The sequence below is a fragment of the Triplophysa rosa genome, linkage group LG17 (assembly GCF_024868665.1).
Source record: "Triplophysa rosa linkage group LG17, Trosa_1v2, whole genome shotgun sequence".
Taxonomy (NCBI): domain Eukaryota; kingdom Metazoa; phylum Chordata; class Actinopteri; order Cypriniformes; family Nemacheilidae; genus Triplophysa; species Triplophysa rosa.
The window spans coordinates 8,679,225-8,706,454 of record NC_079906.1 but is presented as its reverse complement, the minus strand read 5'-3'; the positions used below and the strand labels follow the sequence as shown (position 1 = coordinate 8,706,454).

At 38.3% G+C, this 27,230-nt stretch overlaps 2 protein-coding genes across 4 annotated transcripts; both read left to right on the top strand.

Moving 5' to 3' along the window:
• The first annotated feature begins 3,679 nt into the window (after window positions 1-3,679).
• cabp1a (calcium binding protein 1a) lies at window positions 3,680-18,970 on the top strand. Of its 2 annotated transcripts, none has more exons than XM_057356805.1 (7): window positions 3,680-5,185; window positions 16,668-16,698; window positions 16,936-17,079; window positions 17,160-17,269; window positions 17,374-17,448; window positions 17,722-17,794; window positions 17,890-18,970. In XM_057356805.1, exons 1-7 carry the CDS (start codon window positions 4,463-4,465, stop codon window positions 17,913-17,915), a joined length of 1,182 nt encoding a protein of 393 aa, XP_057212788.1. In that variant the 5' UTR covers window positions 3,680-4,462; the 3' UTR covers window positions 17,916-18,970. The 2 variants fall into 2 exon arrangements, with proteins under 2 accessions (XP_057212788.1, XP_057212789.1); XM_057356806.1 differs by lacking the exon at window positions 3,680-5,185 and adding an exon at window positions 16,347-16,570.
• Window positions 18,971-20,040: 1,070 nt separating this feature from the next.
• Window positions 20,041-26,554, top strand: mlec (malectin). Of its 2 annotated transcripts, none has more exons than XM_057356467.1 (6): window positions 20,041-20,427; window positions 20,553-20,757; window positions 21,317-21,495; window positions 21,575-21,751; window positions 23,202-23,299; window positions 23,398-26,554. In XM_057356467.1, exons 2-6 carry the CDS (start codon window positions 20,556-20,558, stop codon window positions 23,804-23,806), a joined length of 1,065 nt encoding a protein of 354 aa, XP_057212450.1. In that variant the 5' UTR covers window positions 20,041-20,427; window positions 20,553-20,555; the 3' UTR covers window positions 23,807-26,554. The 2 variants fall into 2 exon arrangements, with proteins under 2 accessions (XP_057212450.1, XP_057212451.1); XM_057356468.1 differs by having other exon boundaries at window positions 20,044-20,427; window positions 23,202-23,259; window positions 23,398-23,760.
• The last annotated feature ends 676 nt before the right edge of the window (window positions 26,555-27,230 follow it).

Below are 27,230 nucleotides of genomic sequence, written 5' to 3'. Positions count from 1 at the left end.
ATGCATTTTTGCATTCTCTTTCACATTGCTGTTGGGTGATTATGTCATTCCTGAGGTTTGTTTCTTTTGAAATTCAACAGACACTGGACTGGATTTGCCATAATACCTGTATAAATGCTGATTAAAGGCAAAACTGGAGTGCTCGCCTATTATAGCTAGCTTACATTCTACAAACATGTAAGCAACAGGATATTTGGAAGATTTGTATACGGGGGCGGCAGATAACACTGTAGAATTGCATACGGAGTCCATTATCAAACCGCAGCTCTGGAGATTTACATAACTAACCTCTCTTGCTAACACAGAGGAGAGAGCAAGATAAATAGTAGATGAATGAAATAGCAGATGAAATGCAGCTGCAATCCACCTACAGTACATATCTGTAGATAGCATTTTGCAGAGGTTGCAAATCTAATATTCACTTCCAAATAAAAGTTATACAACATGTAGTTTTGAGTATTACTGGCTTTGTAATCACCATGTACATTTTGACTATAAAATACACATCTTTCGAAAATATAATGTATAGAAAAACATGTATACTGTACCACACTGACTAAAACTGTTTGCAATATCACATCATTGACGCAAGGGGGAGGTAAAGCACGGAGTAGAATACATCGACGGAGTGTCTCAAGGTTCAACTTGTCCTTTAAAGGTTAAGGTTGCGACATTTAATTGGAAGAACTAGGCCTATATCAACACCAAAGGGCACCTTTTACGAAAAGCAGTGTATAAAGATATTTACAATGGCTGTTAAAGGCTGCAACATATAGTGAATGGACATCCAGCAGATCTGAACACTGCAGGACACATTAGAGTACTTGTGCTACAGCTGACAGGTATTCAGTCTGCGCTTCAAAAAGACAAACACAGAACTATTTTAACCTATAACACTATAGAAATTTTAAAAGTATTAGTCTTTCAGTGGCACTTAAAAATAAAATTGTATTTGTTAACAGTAAATGCATAACATGTAGGCCTAATATAGTATTTTAAGCATTTATTAAACTTTGTTAATGATGCTAACGAAACTGTTTATGTTCAGTGTGCATTATATGCAACTAATGCTAACAGATACAACTTTTAATAAAAAAAAATTATTAGTAGATGCAAAAATGTACATGCACCAAGATTAATGTTGTAGAAGTGTTGTTCATTGTTTTGTTCATGTATTAATATGTCAACAAATACAACCTTATTGTAAAGTGTTGCAATTCTTTAGACGTTGACGAAGTCAAAGAAGTGAATGATTTTAAGAATGTTTGCATTGAAAATAATCATCTGGGCTGCGTTTCCCGAAACCTTCCTAACGCTACGTCGTTCTTAAGTTATACCTTAAGCTGTACCTTATTGTTAATACGTGTTTCCCGAAACCTTCTTAGTTAAGTATACCTTCTGTAAGTCATACTTTCGTAAGGTTGGTCTGGACCGCTCTTAGCTATACCTTATCGCCTTTAATGGTTCATACCGCTATGCAAAAAGCTTTTCTACATCGCAGTTTAATTTCACATATAAAATGTAATATACTAATTTAATATAAAATTCTATTTAGTATTACATTTACATTTTTACTTTAACTTAGTTTTAATTTTACAAATGAAATACTCGGGTTTAATACACTCAGTGTAGGCTATTGACGTTTTTTCATGAATAAAACTGTCATACACTGATGGTTGTTAGCGTTTTTAATTACAGCCTATTATCCCAAGGCACATCAGCTGGCAAACCATTTGACAGGAAAGGCGTAGTCTATAAAGGGAATGAATGTTATGGGGAGTTTGGTCAAACTATGGTGCCGTCCGCGGAGCCAGTTAGTGTATTTGCACAATTTCATTAGAGAACATTTTAGTGCCCTGCATGGCTACCACGTCAGAAGAGAAAATTCTACACAAATTTAGCCTGCCACGGGAGCAAGTTCTGCAGCTCTTGCATCTTGTTGGCCCAACTTTGTCAAGACAAACTCGACGGAGCTACCCCCTCAGCCCCGAAAATCAGCTGCTGCATGGCGGCTCTTTGTTTTTATGCTGTGGGGAGTTTTCTGGAGGTGTTTGGGGATGAATATGGGCTGAGAAAGACCTCGATGTGGCTGTGCGTTCACTCAGTGACAAACATCCTGCTCCGTCATGCCACCGATTATACGTATACCTTTCCCCAGGCACGACGTGATGAAGGCACATCAAGGCTTCCGCCATTGCGGGTGTCCCGCGAGTGATTGGCATTCTGGATGGGACACTTATCCCTATACACAAATGAGGGATTTACGCCCATAATGTGAATCAACACAGATCATGGAGAAAATTAACACACAATGGCAAACTATGAGAATATAAATGACCCTTTCAAAAACAAGCGAAGCCAAACAGCCAGTTAATGTAGCTGGTTAACGCAGAAAACGTATGGCCGTGAGGGTGCGGGATTGGACACTTGCAAAATTATAAATACATACATAGATGTCATGATTTTGCCCTCTCTTGTCACGCTTTTTGAGCCTTGAGGCAGAATCATGACAGACCCACGTGTTTCGTGTGGAGAGAGGTATTTTTTGTCCTTATGGCTTTCCATACACTCTCTCAGGTCTCGTCTCTGTTCCCACTCTCTCGTCTCCTCAGTATTGCTCGTTAATGATTTCATGCCCACAGCTGTCCCTCTTGATTTGTTCCCTTACTTAATGCCCCTGTGTCTTCTGTCTTGTGCCGGATCATTTTGTGATGTTGTCCTTGGCCCACCTTGTGGTGTATTGCTACGTAAGTCTAGTTTAGTTATTTGATGTCATGTCTAGTGTTGTATCTTGTCTTGTCTAGTTTAGTGTAGTCGGTCCTTGTTCCTGTATACCCTTCCTGTTCTTACCTTGCTGTTCTTTTGTTTTACCCCCTCGTGGGATTTTGTTTCGTGTTTGAATTTATTATTAAAGTCCTTGTTTACCCCTTACCCGCTGTCTGTGCTTGGGTCCTCTGTCCTTGTTCCCTCACCGTTCCTGACACACCCACATCCACACCCACATCTCTCTTTAAAGAAGTTTTATCTTAAGTAACCTCAAAGGGTATAGTTCGGGGAACACGCCTAGAAACGGTATAACTTGAGTTAAGGTGTACCTTTAGAGTCTTCGTAGCGCGCTAAGAGACAACGTTATCGGGGAACGCAGCCCTGATTTGTTCAGCTCAGATTTGATTGGAATACGTTATATCTGTCAAGCAAAAATGAAAATTGTCATTTACCCACATGATGTACTAAATGCATCCACATATTTAGAGTAAAACGCTTTGTGTTAATATGTTGTGTGTGAGGATGAGGGGGCTTAAGGGAACATCCACATGGCAGAGGTGGATTTTTGAGTCTAAATGTCAAGTTATGCAAGTTATCTCAAATGTGCATGATAGGGGATAAATGGGCCATAAAGTGACCTGAGGCTGGGATGTCCTGCAAAGGAAGTGCAGCGGGATGCAGTGTTTAATCAAGTTAAAATCTGTGGGCGAGAGACCTTTTCAAAGTAATGTGTTCTGAACGCTTTCTCACCCCAGGGAGAAACAACACATTCATGATGGTGAAATGTATTTTATATCAACAGAGATATAAGATATTTTAACCTTTATTGTGGTTTTAACCCTGGGTTATGGTTTTTAGTTCATAAATATTTCATATATTTCACAAATTTAAATAAATTATACAAAGGTGCTTAAAGAGCTTCTTAGCAAGCAAGGCCGTTAAAGAAGCATATTGGTTCCGCAAAGAACCATTTGGTCAAATGTTCTTAAAACAAACAGTTCTTCATAGTCCGCAGAATTTTTTTTCACAAAATCAAACCTTTCTGCAAAACAGCAGTCCTTTGGATGTTAAGGGTTGTTTATTGAGCCAAACAGCTCGACAAAGCCTTTTAGGGACTTTTATTTTTTAAACCTAAATTTTAAGAGTGTACACTAAACAGAAACAATAATAAAACAAATGCTGTGATTTTTTAGGTGTTACATTTTTGAGATTTTTTAACATAGGCTAGGTGTTAAAACAGGCAACATTATGCTGTTGAACTTGAACCTTTGAGCAAATGTGTCAAAGAAGCATGGAGAAAGAGATCTTTTCCATTATCATAGGTGTCGGTTGATTTTGCATATTGATATATTGTGTCTCATCACACATCATGCCTGGAGGTCACACACACACACGGGCATCTGATGATGCACACACCATACGTTCCGCGTGCCCTCTCCCTCTCTTGCAATCTTTTTTGGTTTGTATCCTATCCCATCTTCCCTTACCTTCGCGTCCAACCAGAATCGCGCCACACCGTTTTAGAGAGCAATCAGGTGGCACCAACTTCAAGACGAGCTCTCTACCGCATCATTTTCACAACCCCATCGAGGATGTTCCGATGTACTCTCCACATCCCACACTGTACACGAACGATAAAAATGTGACAACTCAGAGGTCAACCTTTACCTCCAAGGGCATTTTACGTGGCTGAGAGATGAGTTTCACGCTCCCCAAAAGCGAATCGACGACTTCTTTGCTGCGATCCTCCGCACCGACCAGGAGAGCTGTTCAGCATCCCGAGCATCCCGGAGCCCGTCGGTTACAGCATCAGCGTTCAGCGGCAGCGTCCGCAGCATCAGGAGCGGAGACCGCATTAGAGGAGTCGTTTTGGACGGCGGATTGCGATGCCAGCTCTCGGAGACCCCTGTGTCACCCCTCACTGGTCGGTAACCGGAATAGCGGAGAGAAGAGCCACCCACAGCACTCCCACTCGCACGGACTCGCTCTTTCCACGGCGCGCAGCCAGGAGGACCTGCCGGAGCTCCCAGGTGGAAGAGAGCGCAAGTCATCCAAACGACACCATCATCACCATCACCACCATCATCACCATCATCATCACCATCGCCACCGGTCCACCCGGGACGACATGCCCCAAGAGCCCCTACCCAAACACTCTCACGCCGCTCGCACGCCGAACAGGACTCAGTCTTTCTCCGAATGCAGGGACGAAACGGCACTGTTTTTTGAGTCACCCCAGCTGGACCGGGCTCGACCGGGGTCGACAACGAGTAGAGAGGCGCGTCCACCCTCCACTGCCTCATCCTCACCGGTACCGGCGTCCTCCAGCCGCTCCTCTCGGAGGACGGGGAGGTCCAGCGCAGCATCTTCTGAGTCGGATTTAAATCTGCGCCCCTTCCTCAACTCTGTGTTCGGACAGGTAAGACCATAACACACGCTGCTAATGCAACTTTCCCAACGGGATTAATTAAAATAAACGTATAAATTATAAATATTACCTTGTTTTGGGACCTTTCAGACGCAACAGGTGGGCAGGGCCTTTAGAGACAAGCCTGTGTAAAATAAGAAACGATTTTTAGTTTGGTGTAGTATGATGTAATATTAGGTGTCTTGGTACTGTAAAACTTTGGTGTAATTTTGCAGCAGGTTTGCCAGTAACTTACTGTAGATTTAATTACTAGCCTACTTAATACTACTTTCCTATTGGTACTGTTTTCAATTTGAGTTAAACTTTACTTTAATCTAAATTAAAACACTTCAAAATGAGCAAGAAGAGATTGGTCTCATTGGCATTAGCACAGCAACACTGCAAAAATGGACATTCTAGCTAAGCATTTTTGTCTTGTTTTCTAGTAAAACTATTTAAAACTTCTTAAATTCCGATATATTTACTTAACAAGAAAAGTTTCTTGCTTTATGAAAGAAAAACAAGAGCATGTAAGTTAATGTTTAAAACAAAATTGTAAATTAAATCTACATTAAGTAACTGGCAAATCTGCTGAAAAATGTTCTACAGTGCATTTATATCACAGTAAGATCCTATAAAATATTTTTATTTTGTTTATATTTTTATACATGTTTTTCATGTTATTTTAAATCCAACTTGTAAATTTGCAGTCTATTTTGTTACGTATTCTTTTTTTTCTTAAAATTATCGTTTTTTACTGTATAAAAAGATTTATTGGTTTTACTGACACCATCACAGAAATTTGGGATTTAATATATTTAATGGTTATAATTGGAATCGTTTTTTGTTTTTAATGGAAACAGTAATGGTCTCTCTGGGCCTACTGGTAATGTGTTATATTCAGGGGCATGTTTACCGTTTTGGGGGCCCTAAGCAAAGTCAAGACCTGAGGCCCCCCACACATGCATACTAACATTTGTTCTTTGAATTGCACAATAGTAAAATTGAGTAAATGGAATAAGTGAGACATATATAACCTGAAGTTATTTTACTTTGAACCGCATAACAGCACACAAAATTGTTTACAGTTTGGTATAAGAATAAACATTGTTTGATTTGGAATCAAATATTTGATATGTACGCTTCATGACTGTGTATCTGTGCCAGGGTGGCACCACTATACCCGAAAAAATGTGGGAAAATTTTTGATAATTTAAAATGTAATATAATTTGAGTTATCAATCATAATTTAAACTAAATAGCATGAATACAAATCAAGTAAATACCATAGAAAATAATTTTATTAAAGATTTCAGTGCATGCTTTCTATACTATGGTGAACTCACACATTCCACTTATAAAATTAAATTGCTGAAAATATATAAGGATTTTGAAGACATATTTAAGTGTACCAAATATATTTTCTTTCCTAAAAAAAACTGTGATCTAACTAACTAAAGACTGACTTAAATAGGCAATTACAACAATTTCATTAGTCCTATTAATGTAATTTCAAGCAAAACACAAATCTATAAGTTATTGATGTGCTTTAGAAACAAAAGGCTAATGTAAACATATTGACATTCATTGCTAGATGGTATTTGAACTGATCCTACAAGCAACCTGTCCTTTTCCAGGGAAATCAGAGTTCATGGCATTGGTCTCAAATCATCTTTTTGTCTGTCATGACATACCATGCAGTTTGCTTTTACTGTAAAGCTATATGGAGCGAGCTTCTCATTATCGTATAATTTTCGCAGATGCATCTAATAACAGCAAAATATAATTCACAGTATCAGACAGCAGTAATTGTAAGACGTTTTAAAAATCACATGTTGACATTCCGCTGTGTCACTTTACTCCATAGCAGCCTAAACTTTTCTCCAGCAGACGAACTTTATTTGAAGGACTCCACATAAAGAATTTGGTTCCTGTAAATGTTAGCAAGTAATGAACGGATGATTGCGCCTCTGAGCGTCAAAGCGCAGGTAACCCACCCCCTATAGCTGTTTTGATTGGTTTATCAACCGAGACAGATCTGTCTGTTATTAGGTGTGTTTGCTGCCGCACACTCAGGCCGATCGGTGTCAAAAACAATCATCAAATTATTTAACCGCTTGTGGCCACTTCGGGGCCCCCAAGCTTGCGGGGCACTATGAATTTGCGTGGTTTTGCATTGTGGTTAACACCACTACTGGTTATATTTTGGGATGTTACCAGATAAGGCCCAATACACACTACATTAAGGAATTCTATAATAATGGTAAACAGCTTATCATTTGTATTTGTTTTGCTGCCGGGCTATCTAAATGAATGTTAATTCAATTATATTGTGTCTTTAATTCTTTTTAATTTGAATGCTTTCTAATAATAAACACAAAGCTGTGATTGGTTGATTGTGTTCCTCTGAGGATTGGATGTCTGAAGCTTCCCTTCAGTACAAATTTGAGAAGTATGAAAATCAATTGCATTAATAATGAAGTAGACTTCTCTAGAAGCACGAGCTCTGGGCAAGCAGGTGTACCTTTGTTAGTTAAGCTTTACACACCAAGAAGAAGGGGTCCTTTATTGAAATGTCTGTGTGATATGCAGATTAGGTTTATCTGCCAAGTTAAAAAGCAGTTGTGTGTTTTAGTAATTAAAAGGTGTTGTGATGTCTAATGGCACCACAATAATGGCTTTGATGCTCTACTGTGGTTATAAAACCGCACATGTTTATTTTCAGCAACACTTATGTGGATCTTGCTATTATGGGGTTCCCAGGAAGGTTTTTAAAGTGACCTATTACAATGAGTCAGAATTTATGTTAAGACAAATCTCCCGCTGAGTTAAAGGTGGAAGACCCGATCAGACCCCTTCATTAGGCTGTTAGATACAGCCTCAAGGTTAGATGACTAGTGAGAGTAATACACATTGTAAAATATTTATTAAGGGGTTAAAGGGATAGTTCACTCTCTAGTGGTTCCAAACCTGTATACATTTCTTTGTTTGGTTGAACACAGAGAAAGATGTTTGGACAAATGCTTGTAACCAAACAGTTCTTGGACCCCATGCAAAAGTGCCCCAGAACTGTTTGCTGTTCTACATTCTTCAAAGTATCTTCTTTTGTGTTTAACAGAACACAAAAATGAAGTCATTTTTCCTACTAATGGGGTCCAAGAACTGTTTGGTTAAAAGCATTCTTCAAAATATCTTAGAAAATAAGTAACATTTATTTATATAGCACATTTATCTCAGCAGGGCTGGCCAAAGTGCTGAACAGAATCAAAGGGTTAAAACATAAAACAATCAACACAAACCATAAAACAATGAAAACATAGATAAAATCCAATTAGAATGACTGGGAGTAAAGATATGTTTTCAACATCGTTTTAAAAGTTGTAATAGAAGGTGCAAGGCGGATGTCCAATGGCAGGTGATTCCAAAGATGGGGGGCGGCAACTGAAAAGGCCCTATCGCCCTTTGTTTTTAGACGTGAACGAGGGACAGCTAAAAGAGCCCTGTCAGAAGATCTTAAAGACCTGTAGAATGAAAGTAGCTTTAAAAACAAACAACTAAATTTTAAATTGTATTCTAAAATGAACAGGGAGCCAATGAAGAGAGGCTAAAATTGGTGTAATATGATCATTTTTCTTTACCCTGGTCAACAGCCTCGCAGCTGCGTTTTGTGCCATCTGAAGGTGTGCAATCAAAGATTACGGAAGACCCAAATATAAAAGTTGAAGGAATAAAGGCATTAATGACCTTCTCCAGATCTTGAAATGACAAAAATTATTTCAGTCTCGAAATATTACGTAATTGATTAAAACTGTTCTTGACAACTAGATTCATTTGCTTGCTAATTTGCTTAGAATGGATCCCTGAGGTACTTCACAAATGATAGGAGCAGTAGATGAGGAGAACTTACCTAACTTAACAGAGAAAGACCTGTCTCTAAGTTATGAGCTGAACCATTTAAAAAATGTACCCCTAATACCAGTCAAATGCTCTAATCGCCAAAGAAGAAGATGTGATCAACTGTATCGAAGGCAGCTGTAAGATCAAGAAGCAACAGAACTGTATTTTTTCCACAATCAACTGCAAGTAAAATATCCTTGAACACCTTGAGCAAAGCAGACTCAGTACTATGATGGGCAGAGAAACCAGATTGCAGAGGTTCTGTTAACTTGGCTGCATTCAAAGATGAGATCAATTGTGAGTATACAACTTTTTATAAACGTTTTGATGAAAACGAAAGCTTAGAGACAGGGCAATAATTATTAAGGCAACCTTCCTCCAAACCCTGTTTCTTGAGCAAAGGTTGAACAACAGCATGCTTATAACATTTTGGGACTACCCCGGCAGCTAGAGATGAATGAATCATTGCCTGAATGGCAGTATACCAATTTCAGAAAACGAAGCCTTAATAATCTCTGAGGGAATGACATCAAGTGAGGAGGCAGTTGTCTTCCTCTTTTTGACCAAATCACAGACCTAGCTCCTTTAAGGAAACATTTTGAAAACAAGAAAAGGAAACTGCGGGCTAGCCAGCGAGATCTGTGACAGATCTGATAACTGTGAGGTAAAAGAGGAGTGAATACTTTATCAGCAAAAAACTTGAACAATTTTTGTTCTCTTTGCTCATCAGAACAAATAAATTTATACAGATTTAGAACAACTCAAAGGTGAGTAAATGATGTCAGAATTTAAATTTTGGGGTGAACTATCCCTTTAAATGAACCTGCTGCAAGTAAGAAAAAATGGGCAAATCAAACCAATAATGAGACTCAGCTTCAAGGTCAGAGCTGGTCTCCATCTGTACACTATAAAAAATGCTGGGTTATTTTCAACCTAGCGTTGTGTCAAAAAGGGATGAACCCAACCATTGGGTTATAAATGAACTGATTCTTCTGTTGTTTTAACCCATTGCTGGGTCAAATCTAAGCATTTCCGGTGTTCATTTAACTTAACAGTTGGGTTTGTCCCTTTTGACCCAACGCTGGGTTGAAAATAACCCAGCATTTTTTAAGAATGTATATGTAGTCATCCTTGAACATTTTTCCAGGTTAAAAAATTAAATAAGAAGAGCCTGATCACAGTTTTTATGGATGGTATGTCTTAGTTTTTTACAACTAGTCAATCAAAATTCATTATTAAAATGTGTCATGCATTTCTAAAAATGTTAGGGTTATATTGGCATTCGCAGAGGAATCTCACTTTTACTGAATAACCTCCTTTCTGCAAATATGTTGTTTGGGTTGACAGTGTCAGACACTGTATGAATCAGTGAGGCTGGCCTAGACTCCTGAGGAGAGAGAGAGTGTGCGCGTGTGTGTGTGTGCGCGTCTGTGTCTGTAAACACACAATTTACCAGAAATGCAGTGTAATAGGCTTGAGATCACATGGGGTGACACATTCTCAGTCCCTGTGTCTGAATTCCTAACCCATGCCTTGCTGGAGTATACAAAACAAGAATGACAAAAATGTCCTTAAATGACAATGCAGTTCTTTTACACCATAAATCTATTTAATGGCAAGCCAGAAATGGTCTCCCCTTCTCTTTTGTGCTATTCTCAGCATCACACCCTTTTGTTTCTGTATGTTTACATGTGCGTGAGTCATTCTTACGGTTTGTTTTTGTGTCTTTTGTTGCCCCTCCTCGTTTTCCTCTCACTGATGTGTTTTCCTAGGTCACCGTGACCTTGCCATGGTCTTCCGGGAGATCAAGAACCTGATATGTGACCCTGGACAACAAAACCAGTTTTAAGTAGCACGGGAACATTTTTAGTAATCGCCAAAAATACATTGTAGGGGTAAAAATTACAGATTTTTATTTTAACCAAAAATCATTAGGATATTAAGTAAACATCATGTTCCATGAAGATATTTTACAAATTTTCTACCGTAAATGTATAAAACCTTTATTTTTGTGAGTGGATGGCCTGCTACAGTGCCTCAGATTAACAACTTCAAAGGCAATTTTCTCAATATTTAGATTTTTTGCACACTCAGATTCCAGCTTTGTAAACAGTTGTTGTTCCGCCAAATAGTGTCCTATCCTAACAAACCATATATCAATAGAAAGCTTGTTTATTCAGCTTTCAGATGATGTAAAAATCTCAATTTCGAAAAATTGACCCTTGAGACTGGTTTTGTTGTCCAGGGTCACATATAAGTGTGAGGGAAATTTTTATATTATTATTTATCTTATAAAATGGCAATATTAAAGTCAGTATGAATGTACAGTAAGTACACTATAATGATTGTTATAGGGTTACTGTTTTGTTGTTTGGTGACTTTGGGCTGTTGTTGGTTGTGTTGTGTGTCCATGCTGTAAGTTGTTGATTGTCACCATTACATTGTCTCACACAATGTTGCAAAAAATTAGAAAAGGTATCTTCTCCATGTTATTTAGAGTTATTACAGGCCAGTGTGTAATTTATTGGAGGATCTATTAATATACATATCTATGTGTTCAGAGGTGTATAAATATCCTACATAATGAAGCATTATGTTTTTATTAAATAGACAAACTGCTCTGCAGAGCGCGTTTCATAAATACGTTATCTCCTTCTGCAAAGAAGCGAAAACGTGACGATATCTCAGCCCTGTGTCAGCCTCCGTAGTGCTTCAGTTTTAAAGGGGGCATGCAACGGTGTTTCTTGCATTCTGACTGATTTACAATGCTAAACGTCCTGTCTTCTCATGCTTGACATGGTCAACTTGTCAAAAAACGAGTTGGACGTATGACATGGTATTTCTGTGCTTGATACACTCCCCCAGCGTTCGTATAGGTTTCAGAAAGTTTTTTTCGAACATGAACTTTTTTTAGTCACTTATTGGGCAATTCTCGGCAATGCGAAATAAATAGCCCGCCCACGCGTCAACCGACGAGCGAGACCCGCTTACCATCAAGATTGGCTGCGCTGTGGGCCTGCAGCTGCAGCTCGTTACTCTTGCGATAGTGAGAGGTATGTGTTTGTTAGTTCACGGCATTTTAGTGATGGATGTTATATAAACGGTGGATGTAACGCTGGATTTGGAGATCGTTTGAAAGTGATAGTCCCAGTGCTAAAATATGCCAGACATGAACCGCACGCGGTAAGTGAAACTGAGTCATATGTCTGTGGTTTGTTGGCAAAGGTTGCGCACGTGCTTTAGTTCTGCCCCCATCCCCCCCGCACGCGTCGTATTTCGGAAATAATCGTTCAGCTGTATCTGTCTTTTATAAAAGTAATCAACCTAAAGACTCTACGGATATTTGAAGGGTGCGATACTATTCTGTAAGGACTCAAGATTAACATGAGATATGCAGAAATTTATGGCCCCTTTAATTTTGCCTTTCTGTATAACTCTGCTTTACAGTACCTCACTGAATGGAAAACCATTTAAAAAACATAATATCCATATATGAAATAAATAATAACGTTGACATTAAAAAGCACAGTTAATATCACACCATTGTAAGTGATATTAAACAAAATAAACATCACCAGTGGGCATGACTCACCTATTGTGTAATGATCATTAGTGAACTTATTAACAATAAGTGACAGCTTAGCAGTAGTTTCTCTCAGTCCAGAAGTGTGTAGTGGTTAATTACACACCTTCATCTTTCGGCACCTTCACAAGGGTTATTTTACAGTAACAGGTAAGTACATTAGAAACTGCCTTGCCAGTTACATTTTTTTAAGGGTACAGTAACAGGATTGTGTATGATTAAGGATTGTGAAAGAAACTGTGTGATAAGTAAATCTACTGTGTGTGACTGTATCTGCTGACAGGATGAGAGCTGACACAGAAGTAAAGTATAGGTTGAGCTCTGAAGTGCACAAAGAGATTGGGAAAGGGATGGATATAAGAGAGAAGAGGCAGGGAAGGGCGTCTGCGCCTCATTCTTATTCTCAAGATGAATCATCTTATCGGGAAAAAGCGAGAGGGGGATGGATGTAGTGTGACAGATAAGCAGATTCTTTTCTGCATGTCTATCTTCTTAAAGGGATAGTTCACCCAAAACTGAAAATTCTGTCATAATTTACTCACCATCTTGTTATTTCAAACCTGTATGATTTACTTTCTTCTGCAGAACACAAATGAAGATATTTTGAATAATTTTGGTAACCGAACAGTGGCGATAACCATTCACTTTGCACCAACACTAGTTTTGTGTTTATACAATAGAAGTTAATGAGTATTGCCATTGTTCAGCATCCGTTAAAATGTCTTCTTTTGTGTTCTGCAGAATAAAGAAAGTCATACAGGTTTGAAATGACAAGATGGTGAGTAAATGATGACAAATTTTTCATTTTGGGTGAACTATCCGTTTATACCATATGAGATGTACAGAAGTCATGGTAATACAGTAGTGCTTTTGTTAGCGTCCTGGTTATTTTAGTAAGGATAAAACAGAAGCCTGTGGTATTGGCAGACTGAGGTTAAGTGTGTGTGCTATTTTTAGCTGTCCGAATAAATGATTGTTTGGATTAGAAAACAGGCCTCCAACTGTGACAGTTGTAATATGCACGTCTGAATGAGACACACTCTCCACCCATATTATTAGACACACACACAGACAGAAAGACAGAGAATTTCTTCTTTCTTGTTTCTGATTAATATCCTCCGTTCTTATTTTGTAAGCGTTGGCAATTATTCTGTTATATTACAATCCATTTATCTTAAACTACATCCGCTCTTCCCTCTCTATGAAGTCAGGAGAAGAGACATTTCACACTGTCCTAATTTCCATTAACTTGTTAGAATGTTTTACAGAAACAGCATTTAAAAAAAACTACATTACCCTGTGAGGTTCTGTATATGTTTATGCTATTTTGTTCGAAATGTTTTGAAGATTCAAGCACATCTTGTGGCCCATTTTTCCCAGTTGTATTTCCTAGTGTGACCTAGATTTAGCTGTAATTATCACTGAATTTCCATTGCATTTTTGGTACTGTCTGGGCATACGGTTTGCATGAATTCCACCTTTCAAGGCAATTCTTTGAACACTTCGAAAGCCTTTATCAAATTTTGAATAATGAGCCATAATGACTGCAAGTCTGGAAGCCTCATTCTGCACTAACAACAAAAGGCATCCCAGTTATATTCATATGCATTCTGGATCGCCTAGATTTTCTGAATAGCAGATGGCAGGACTGGTTATTATTGGACAAATTATTTTTTTGAACAATTTATTTTTGAAACTATGAAATAGTTAAATCCAGTGAGAACAAAAGAGGTAAAAAATATCCCATAGACAATAAAGAAGATATCACAGTCATCAGGGTCATACGCAAGTAACTACCTGAAAACACACGTGCCATAACGTTTTGCAACAAATGCGGGGTAAAACATCACTTACATTTTATTACAGATTTTTTTTATGTTTTGTATTTTATGTACAGTACAGATATGCACATAAATTGTATATACTGTATATATCCAAAATACATATTGATACTTTAAATCTAACTCTTTGCATTATTTTGCAATGTAACATCTATAATTTGAATATTAATATCCCATATCTATGGACTGCAAGAATTTAGTGTACATTGTGGGTTACATAGGGATGCAGAGCACATAAACTGCACATTAATTGTTTGCAGTGCTATTAGAACAGATTATATCTCAATTCTTCTCGACGTGTTTTATTGTCTCTCTCTCTCTTTTTACCTATTGCACTCTCCCTTTGCCTTCCTGTCTGTTTATATTTGATGCGAGAGTGTATAGCTCTGAAGAGCCAGTCTACACAATGTGTTTAGTAAACTGTTATGATGAATGAATGGAAAATGTTGGCCGGGTTGCTTATTTTTATTAATGGGAATGCTTTCTTTCTCAATCTGTCCCACACACGCATGCACACATACACCCCATTCTCTGTGATAACACAGATGGCTGGGTTAACAGGCGTCAATAAAATAAGCCTTGTTTTGTGACTTCAGATGTTTGTATTATAGTAGCGCTGTGAAAATTCTATTTTGCTGCATTTTTAAAGTTTTTAACACATTTTCTTATTATAAATGATATTATCAGTATAACATTTAGAGTTAAAAGTTACATGTATCTAAATATTTTTTAATGATTTAATGTCTAATAGTGTTAAAATTGGAATGTTGTAATATTTGATGTCTCTTTGATATGTTGCTTTTGTGACATCATACGCTTACACTGGACTGCACATGTTTTCCCAGCATAATTTGAATATGTTCCAAAACATATTTAATGTCAACGGAAGGAAGAAATTCCTGATCTCGTATGATCATGTTCAAAACATTGCTTAAAATAACTTCAACCTTTCTTGTAAATTACACATATATTTACAGGCCTTATCTTAAACTTTCAACCTAAAAAAACTCAATGTAACAGTCCAGAGAAAAGAGGAAATACCACTGAAATAAGAAGATGTTGCAATTTAAGGGTTTATATGAGTTTGTTTCTCCCACAGCTTTGTTAGGAACTTCATTAGCGGTGTGTCAGTGTTCTTCTATTAGTGCTGCTGCTTCTTATCACCTATAAAAATTGTAAGCATCCATTAAAGTGTAAAAATGCACAGCAGTAAAAGTTCTGTCGCAGAGATGATGTTAAAACAAAATGATATATTTGGAACGATAGCACTCATATATTTTCCAGGAGATTCGGCTTTTAGGGATGTGGAATCAAAAGCAATAAAACAAGCACTGTAGGTAAACCCAAAACTTGCCTAAATATCAAAGTAGAGTTTAGGTCCCCATTATCCAGCTACATTTATGCCACATGACGTGCTTTCTGTAAGAAGTCATGCGTTTAATTCTGAAAGTACAAAAAAATTATAAATGTGTAGCTTAGAACGTCTTGTGCTTTTAATGAATATGAATATTTAATGCATGCTGTAAATAGTGTGAATACAGTCTAGAAAAGACTACACTTGGTGGTTAATGCATATTTGAATTTATGTTAACCTGTATATGTGTATGTATTTACATCACAGCTTTATTTTGGTCTACAATTCAGGTTGCATGTTTTGCATGTGTGTGCGTGAACATTGTGGTTGTACGTCAGTAAAGACGGCGTGTTTACACTCTATTCCCTTACAATGGTTAAGGCTCCAGCTTCTGTTCTCTATCTTTCTGCCTCTCTGTCCTTTATCGCCTTTAAAGGTTGTCACTGTTAGGTGAGGAGGTTTTTTTCACTGTCTTAAACGTGTTGCCGGGATTTGTCCAGTTAGCTGTGACGCCATAGAAATGCCACACTCATGTGACCATGACCAGGACCACCTCAACTTTTCTTTACACTATAAAATGGTCTTTTGTCTGTCTTTGTAAAACTAGTTTTTGAACAACAACAATGGCTACTTTGACTGATTTGGGCGCACGGATTAAAGAAGGTTTTCTAGTAATGCAGTTAAGGCCAGAACAGCTAGATTGCCTGGATGACCGTTTTATTGTAAGGGTCTGAGTTTTTACTCATTTTTGGTGTTCTTGCAATTCGTCTTTGCTGATATTTTGACATTTCTCTTCTTTTTTGTGTTTTGCTGTGACAGAATCGAGAGTTGAGACCCGAGGAGATTGATGGTGAGTTTTTTTCTGCTTTCACTACCATCCGTTATCATGAGATGATTCTGAATGCATAGTCGCTTCTACAAACCTGCATAACCTGAATTACTATTAAATATTCATATTTGTAACTTTATCTTCCATTAAACTTTGCCGCATCTGTTTTATTTAGTACAGTAGTTCATCCGTGTCTCTTTTTGGCACTGTGTGTTACCATGCCGTTCATGTCTTTTTTGTTCATCTCGCCGAGCACAGAGTTGCAAGAAGCTTTTAATGAGTTTGATAAAGATAAAGATGGTTTTATCAGCTGCAAGGATCTTGGAAACTGCATGAGAACGATGGGCTACATGCCCACCGAAATGGAATTAATCGAACTGAGCCAACAAATCAACATGAATCGTAAGCTTCCGTGCACGCACAATTGACTCCTCAGCTATAATTTGGCTTTTGTGAAATATTGACGTTGGTTTTTTTCTCAGTAGGTGGCCATGTGGATTTCGAGGACTTTGTGGGATTGATGGGACCCAAACTCCTTGCCGAAACTGCAGACATGATTGGCATTAAAGAGCTGAGAAATGCCTTCAAAGAGGTCAGTGGATAGGGATGAAGAACAGCCATTCACACACACATATCCGGTATAAATAAATAAATAAATATTTACATTTCTTTCCTTCGTCTGTGACTTACTGACAGTTTGACACAAATGGAGATGGAGAGATAAGCACAGGGGAGCTGAGAGAAGCTATGAGGAAACTGCTTGGACAACAGGTACGTGTCATTGAGGCATTTGTGTGAATGCTCTTAAAGGGATAGATCACCCAAAAATTTAAATTATGTTATTGTTTAGTCACCCTTGAGCTGCTCTTATTTGTCAATGGAAATTTGTCAATTTGTCAAGTCTTTTAAAGAATCTCTATGCAGCTCTTTCCTATACGAAAGCATTTTAGTGACCATATATAAATGTACTCAAGGTATTTTATTCTTCTCAAGTCTTTTTTCTTTAAGTCACCTATTTTGAAAACACGTTAATGCATTTGTTAGGTTGGTCATCGAGACCTGGAGGACATACTGAGAGATATTGATTTGAATGGAGATGGCAGAGTAGACTTTGAAGGTAAGATTACCAATATAATTGCTATAATAATTAAAAAAATCATGACTAAAAACGTTTAAATCCCTCTCCTCTTTTTTCTACTCTATGCTTTTCAGAATTTGTTCGCATGGTATCCCGCTGAAAGGGTTTTTATGGTGTCCGCAATACAAGAAAGTGAGATTCTGTGCTGCTTCCTGCTGGTCAAAGCAGACAGAGTATTAGACTACTGCAAGAAAAGCCTTGCTGAGCCAGTGTTTTAATATATCAAAACTGAAAACTGGACTTTTTGGGGGGAAATCTTATAAACATTCATGCATGTACACACACAAAGTTTACATAGTATATTGTAGCCAAGTGTCTCTGCACTTTCAATCATGCAAGACCAAACAATATGTTTTACTTGCACATTTAAAGGGTGGGGGTATCATGCTTAATAATGGCAATATTAAATTATGTGTTGTCCCGTCACATACGTATACTGTATGTGATAAACTAGGCGATGAAAATGATTTTTGTGTGTTTTAGGTCACTGTTGTTTCTAAACGTTTTCTTTTTTTATATAATTTAAAGGAATAAATGCATTAACTTGACAATATGGTAAGTTAACACAACTGTGTGTTACATAATACATAACACAACTGTGAGCCAAAATTCTAGGAGTTTGTTTTGCATTACATAAATAGCAAAACAAACAATTTGCCAGTTTTTTTCATAGTGTGTGGCTTAAAAAAAATGACATACCACTGTGCGGCTTAATTAGGTTTACTATCAAAATAACATGAAAATAAAACCACATTTAAGAAGTCATTATATGTCCCTGTTGCTGGGTAAATGCTTGCCCTGAAAAAAAACCCCGTAATTTTAACACATAACTGAGCTGTTTCTAAGTTTAGAATTGTTTGACCAGATTTACTATTTTTAGTTGTCATGACATACTTGAGGCAACTCATTTCTAGAACAATCATAGTCTACATAGGTCTACTTGAAGTAATCAGAGTATATACAGACTGATCTGTCAACATCTGATCGCCACATGCTAGAGAAACAGACGGTGAAGATTTATTTCTTTAAGTCTCTTTGTGTCTGTTTGTGTGATGTGACTCCTGACTCCTTGCATGCCAAAAAGACCTTATATGGAATGTAGTGGTTTTAATACCTTGTAACAAATGAAGCAAATAAAAAAGATAGTGTCTATAACTACAGTAAATGTTTTCTTCACTAGGTTCACTTTTATGAAAAAAAATTGTGGGTTTACTAAAACTGTAGAAAACATGTTACCATTTATGAAAGTTTTATAGTTTTTCTACAAATATCATGGTTGAAATATGTAACTGTTGTTGTAATTTTGTGGTTACAATTTATATAGAAAACTAAACCATGCATTATTATTTTTCAGGCTTGGTTCGTTTTAAAATATCATAATCTTTTTATTAGCTACTTGACGAGAGACTTCATGACACCACATCTTAAACAAATGCTATTTATACATAAAAGGGGCAACAGTTTTGCTGGTGTCGGCTCAGCTGTTCGAAAAATCACACATCAGCGAGCATCACTTTCCCAGAGGCTGGAACAGACTGTTCGTTTTGTCATGGCAACGGGGTTTTTCCTCCGGACCAAAAACGGGACAGAATTCTCTTATTATTTTGAATGCAGTAGACTGGTCTAAAGATAATGCCACCGTGTGGTTAAAATAGGCAATTGGCCCCATTTATGGTACGGTTTTGACAACATACGCCATGCGCGTAATTTTTTTTACCTGTGCAGTCTGGGTCACTATTCCAAATGTAAGACATCTACGTACGGTTGTAATCAAACTAGAAAAGGAATGTTCTAAAATGTCTGCATTTAGTCTCTTTTCTATTCGCGATATGGAAATTTCATTAATTTAACCCAAAACTGTGGACACGGAGTTAAATCAGAGCAGCTCAAACGGGTTAAAGTAGTGTCAAACCTTCTTCATTTACCTACTGTATTATTTCTACATATCTACCTAATCCCACCCACCTTTTTTTGCATATGCGAACAAACAGCCAATGAACTAAAGACAGCTAATTTATGTGAGGAAGTAAGTGAAAGTTGATACACTTGATTCGTTGCTTCTGCACATTTCCACCCATCGCGATTGGTCAAAGTCCACAGAACTCCACGAATCATTTGCTCCAACAAGCAAATCAACAGGCAGAACCTGTTTATGAATTTCGCCTGATTGGCTGAGATTCTAAAGTCCCGCCCTCTCCAAAACCCACCCATCATGTTTGTCTGCCACTTATCGTCGTGCCACCCCTTCAACCTGCGTTGCTGACTGCACACATATCCACAGTATTGACGCGGCCATTCGTGGTTAGAAACTACAGTGACTGCAGACGCAACATTTTCAAAACGTCTGCGTTGACCAGTGTACGAGTGCAGAAATACTACTCTGTTTCGACAGACAACTACGCCGCACGCAGGGTTGCAGATGTGAGGGAATATACCTGCAGATATAGCTGCCACACTGATGACAGAGCAAGAGGGAAGTCAGTTAGCCAGCTAACCGCCACAGCTAACCTCGACTACCAGGCAGGTAAATGTGCGGCGATCCGGACGCCTCGACAACAACGTGCGACTCGAGTATCTGAACGGAGCCCAGAGACGATTTCGCACACGGCACAGTAAGGGCGACATAGATATTGTATGATCTTGCTCGAGTGTCAGTTCTAGCATATGGCACACGGGCTGCTGGAGTGACTTCCTCACGTACCATTTAACCCCTTCCGGTTTTTAATTTGCTTGGTAGGCTATGAGGAGAGTGACGGTGAGGTGTGTTTGGCGGATCGTATTTGCGGCGTTGTGGCTTCTGGTGGAAGAGTGTCGGACTGAAAGCGCGGCCCCGAGTCTGGCTGAACGAGTCATCTGGGCTGTAAACGCCGGCGGGGACGCGCACACAGACGTGCACGGCATTCATTTTAAAAAAGATCCACTGGAAGGAAAATTGGGGAAAGGTGAGTGCTTGAGTCGAAAACAGATGACAATTTAGGTTGTTTATCTCCCTGCTTGTCTGCACAAGAACTGGCTTCATTAGACGTGAATGAATGAATTTTCCTCTCTTTATTATGTTATAATGTATATAAATGCACAATATTCAGCAGCAGAATTGTGATTTTGTACTGAATTCTTAATAAATCTCCCATATAACATGAAGGATTGGCTTTGACCTCATTAGTAGCTGGTTATTAGAGCTGTTGAATATATCAGGAAGTTCATGTCACTTGAAATGTGATGACCGTCACTTCCTGAGTCAAATGTGAAGCATGCACATGCTCTAAAGTCTGTTTTACAGCTCTAAAATCATTAACCATTTTCGATTTCACATTTATTGCATCAGCGTCACTAGAAAGTTATGGAAATATGGTGCTTCATTTTCCGCTCTGCTTTCATTGGCTATGAAACTAAAATGAGGCAGCCTGAGGTTTATGGAGCCATGTTCCGGATTGACATTTAATCAGCATTTTACGAAACACGAAATGACACAAACTTGCATCCACTCTCTCCTCCCTCCAGCATCCGACTACGGGGTTCGTTTGCCCATCCTGCGTTCCAGCCCGGAGGATCAGATTCTCTACCAGACAGAACGCTACAACGAAGATACGTTCGGTTACGAAGTACCCATCAGAGAAGAGGGAGACTACATTCTCGTCCTGAAATTTTCAGAGGTTTACTTTGCTCAGTCCCAGCAGAAGGTGAGGACTTTCATTACACAGCCCACACATCTTGTCTTTCTCCTTTTCTTGTGTACTGAAACCCTTTTGCTCTTCTCAGGTGTTTGACGTGCGTGTGAATGGCCACGTTGTGGTGAAGGATCTGGATATCTTCGACCGTGTGGGGCACAGCACAGCTCATGATGAAATAGTGCCATTGTCCGTAAAAAGAGGAAAGCTAAGTGTGCATGGAGAGGTTTCCACTTTTAATGGAAAACTCGCTGTGGAGTTTGTAAAGGTATGAGGGACGCTATGTTAACCAATATCTCCCTATGTCTGATAGCTCTTTATATGTCATTAGGAATTCATTTCTTTCTTTTTATAGCTTTTCTATCAATTAAAAAATATAAATTTCTGCTTCCTCAAATAGACCATGTTCAATGCGACCTGGTGAAAACCCAACTAAAGTCATTTTTTTTACTATTTTTACAGATTTGTGTGATGCATAAAATCAGTACATAATCGAAAGAACATTCTGTGAAAATATCCTGAAGTGATTGTTCACCCAAAAATTAAATCGATACCATCATTTACTCGCCTTCATGTCATTTACATTTATGCATTTGGCAGACGCTTTTATCCAAAGCGACTTGCATTGCATTTTATTATACATTTGTTTCTGACTATGTGCAATCCCCTGGGATCGAACCCATGACCTTGGCATTGCTAGTGCCATGAAGCACAGGAAAGTGTATGCATTTCAGACCTGTTGAATTTCTTTCTCCCACAGAACACGAAAGTAGGTAACCGAACAGTGCCGGCACTCATTCATTTCCATTATATGGACACAAAACCAATGGAGGTGAATTGGTGCTGGTTAACAACATAACTTTCAAATATCTTCTTTTGTGTGTTCTGCAGAAGAAAGTAAGTCATACAGGTTTGAAATGACATGAGGGTGAATAAATCATGACAGAATTTCCATTTGTGGTTCAACTATCAGTTTAATGTTGACTCTGAGTAAGGCCAAAAAGATTGAAATCATACTGAAATTAATGATTAAAATGAAACTTTGATGTTTGTTATCTCATAATTATGAAACTTCATAGATAGATTCACAAATATATATCTACCAAATTTTTTAACAGTCTAATACGTGTTTTATTTGTTGATTTGTTTGCTAAGGAAGCGCACCTTGTTTATTTGAGAATCGTGATGTGGTTTGACAGTTAAAAAAGGGTTTTTCAAGTCTACTGCTTCGAAAGAAAGATGCATTCTGTCAAAACTAATTGTGATTGTTTGCCACCATTCCTTTCTGTGTTGCTTGTTAGCTATTTTTGATATGCAGTCAAACGAATAGATGCATGTAACTCTGTAAACCATCTCATCCTAAAAATAAACTGTTTCGATGCTTCTGCATCGGATTAACCCATATTCTGTGCTGTTAGTTTAGTTAGTATGTGTGCAACTGAGCTTTAAGAAGTAGAGTTTTTATGAAAAGGTTTATATTGATTATTCATTTGTTGGCGTTGAAAGATGAAATATGTGTAGCTGAAAGCCACAGGCCTGACCGTGTGCACGCCTCAACCTTTTGTTCACTGTTAGGAACCATGCTGGCCAACCGCCGTGTAGATTATTCTAGCTCTGATTTGCATGTTTTTTACAGATCCATCCATGTGTTTGCATGTATTCATCCACTGTAACCACACCAGTAAACTCGGATGTCTCTCTGTCTCTAATGTCCACAGGGTTACTATGACAACCCCAAGATATGTGCCCTATATGTGATGAAGGGCAAGCTTGAAGGTAAGAGGGAGCCTGAGGATTTCTTGGGTTGCACTTTCAGGTTTGATTTCTTTCTGTTTTCTCCGTTCAGTCTCCTACCGTAAGTGGACTCCTTTTTGAGTTATTCTTAACTTTCGCGTTTATGCTCCAATTTCACAGACGTGCCGAAACTGCAGCCACATCCCGGTCTGGAAAAGCGAGAGGACGAAGAGGAAGAAGAGGAGGAGGGGGAAGGAGGAGAAGGAGAAAAGAAGACCACCTCAACCTCTTCCAAGAATCCCGTTCGGTCCGGGCCCCGAACCCCCAACCCGTACGCCACCGACAACAGCAGCCTAATGTTTCCTATACTGGTGGCATTCGGGGTCTTCATACCCACCCTCTTCTGCCTCTGCCGCCTGTGAGGGGGAAACAAGTGAACGAGAGGGAGAGAGGAGAAAGGGCGGACATCAGGCTGTGGAGGGGGGGGAAGGGACGCACAGCCATGGGACAGGCAGTAACACAGACTGACGTTACAACAGGCAGAAAAGCAAAAGGCGAGTTAGGGACATACAGAAACGCAGGAGTTTGAGATATTGCTGGCCGTTCAAATGGTGATCCCGATATATACGGATTTAGGAAGCAAGTTCATTTTTGCGTGTGTTTGTGCTTGTTTGTACACATTTAATACCAGTTTTAGTTTGGGGAGATCCAAGATGTACAGATTAAATGTAGACACAAACATACACACACACACACACATACGCAAGGCAAGGCTTCACAACCTGGTTTGTCTGGTCTAGCAGGAGATGACTAGGAACAGTTGGCGATACTCTTAGAACACTCATCCCATGTTTTTTCTTTTTAAGTTGAGGTAAAGAGCATGTTGTTATCAGCAATGATGTTGATTTGCTGTTATTTGGCCTTTGTTGGGAGGCAGAAATGTTACAAGAATCTTTGGAACCCCTTATTGACACTGCTAGTTAATGCATCTAAAACTCAGTGGCAAGCAAGTGATGAGGTGTGTGTGCGTGCGTGCGTGTGTTGAAGCACCTTGCTTGCCACTGTTTCACTTTTTTATTTTATCACGCACATGCAAGCTTCTATCATGCACCTACTTTTATAGTTTTTCTGATTTATAAAAGCATGTAGATTAAACGGTTGTCTGGTCACCTCCTGCCCCATTTTCAGTCACATATTTAATATTTTTCCCATATACAAGAACAGTTCGGCCCTTGAAAAACTTTGTTTTCTATATTAAACGATACACGCAGTTTTCTGTTGGAAATGACCTGAAAACATTATGCACTCACCTTTGGGTCCCTTAGACTTTTGGATTCTATTGGTCTGAAGTGCTATTTAAAATGTAAAATGCCCTTAGTTTCTCCTCATTTGGTACATGATGCAACTGGAATAGCATTTTATTGGTTAATATGATTAATTCCGTCTTAACTTTGCTTGGCTTGGCCACCTGTTACATGGTGTACAGAGGGAATGTTGCTTAGTTAGGAAACATGTTGCCTTTTTGGCACATTTTGCCATATTACCATGTTATCGTATTCCCACCATTATTGGTTTTCTTTTTCAACACCACCAAAGATACTCTTTGTTGACGTGTGTTACGCCGAATAGCACCAGCATGTGCGCGGTGGATGATTGACAGGTCTCATGATGCTATGATTGATTGAGAAATATCAGACATGCGTTTGGAGTTCAGCAGATACATGCCTGCCATACACTGTGAAGTATGGATGTCGTTGTGACTTTTGTATTCAAGGTTTCTTAATTTTTCTTTATTTCAAGGCTGTCATTTAGCTTGGACATATTTGTGATTTATGAAATGCTTATGTTGATTGGCAGCTTAAAGTGGACTTTCACCAAATCCGGAAACATTTGCATTCCACCTAATCAATCTTTGTTTTTTTGATACTTGTAAAGTGATACTTTGTGCAAAAATGAAAATTCTGTCATCATTTACTCACCTTCGAGTTGTTCCAAATCTGTATAAATTTCTTTGTTCTGATGAACACAGAGAAAGATTTTTGGAAGAATGCTTAAATAACCAGACAGATTTTGCCCCATAGGAAAAAATACAATGGTAGTCAAAAGTGCCCCAGAACTGTTTGCTGTCCTACATTTTTCGAAATGTCTTATTTTGTGTTCAACAGAACAAAAAAAATGTATAAAGTCATTTTTCCTACTATGGGAGTCAATGGAGGGCAAGATCTATTTGGTTATAAGCATTCTTCCAAATATCTTTCTCTGTGTTCATCAGAACCAAGACATTTATACAGATTTGGAACAACTCAAATGTGAGTAAATGATGACAGAATTTTCATTTTTGGGTGAAGTATCACTTTAAGTGTTACGGTTTGCTGTTTGTATTTAGCCGGTTAAACACCGCTACTTTTCTCCCAATTGCTGCCTAAATTGCTTCTTTCAGCTAAGCAAGCCTGCCTTAAAATGTGATCAGTTGTGATATCAAGACACCACCTTTCACACTGCTGAAACCATCAGACCACATTAAAGTACACACGCCATTGTGCTGTCTTTTTTTGCCCCTTATGTGTGTGCGCAGTATATCCGTTTTCTCTTGCGTGGACTGAAACACTTATTTTGGCCTTCTCAATAAACATGTTTTTGAAGAGTGGGATGGGAGGGCAGTGTTTTGCATTTTTGTTGCTTTCTTTGTTTAAAAAAACAATCACAAAGACAGCATTGATGCACCTTTCTCATTAGCTAAAGGATTGCAGAAAGACAATTGATTATTGTCGCCAAAGTTGTAAACGTTTTTTATTTCTTTTGAATTTGTACACGACGCATGTGTATATAAGGTACTTGATCACGTTAGTTGTGCCATACGGTTATATTTCTGTTTTGAATAATGTTGTTCATTTTTTACATAATTTCTATTAATATCGGGATGGCTGGGTTTTTTATTGTTTGCTGGAGTGTGAAAGAGTGGCCTTGAAAATTTTGGTTGCAGATGTGGTTTAGGTAATGTTTGATTTGCAGCCACATAGACACACTGACTGATTGTCGGAAAGAGAGTGAATCATATAGTTATGGGTTTGTTTCTTTATATGTTGCATAATTTAAGTAAAAGGATATGGGGGTTAAATATTAAAATTATTGATCAAACGTTTTTTTTTCGGAACTAGTTGCTTTTTATTTTCTCAGGATGTTTGGGTTTTCTAATGACGACTGTTTTATTAGTGTGAATTATTGCACTGCATGTTGTTGTTTCAAATGCATTTTTGTTTGTTTGTTTTCTGTCATTCATTGTGTACCTTTGATCCTTGTTGCCTTAAATTCGAATACATCCTCATGTGCTATACCATTACGTGCTTTGAGCTTTATTTTACGTTAGCATTGATTTATTGCATGGTTCATGGTGTTTCATGTATCATTACCTGAAAACAGTAAAGTTGACTCCTTGGAGAATAGCCAAAGACCACACAAGACCCTTCATTGTGCTCACCTTCATTAAGAGCTCATGCATATTGCTCCATGTCAAACTACTGAGTTTACAACGGATGTAGTTTCTATGTTAAAGTCATGTCTCTGTTGAACTACCTGTCCCCCTTTGACTCTCACATGAGAACTGAAGACAACATAAGAAGCAGAACGGATGTCCCCCTCACTGTCCTACAGGAGCTTTCTGATGTGGGAACTGCAAACTAATGCTGTTTCTTTTTAATAAATGTGCTATTTTATCTAAATGGCCTTGGGGGTATTTTTGATTAGGTTATTTTTTAAATATGTTCGACTTTATGATCCGCTGCGCGAACGAAGCGGCGTATGTATTAGAATATCGCGAGAGCAATTTCTTTGATGTCACACGCCGACCAGTCTGCGCACCACTGCACGAAGTCGAATTTTATGTGGTCATATGACACGGCTAAAACGAATATTGTCGGTTGATTTAGATATAATGCAATGTGTTTACACGATTTAAGGTTTAAAATGCTGTATTTTCCACAAACCGTGTATGTTTGTATCCAGTGGTGTAAAGT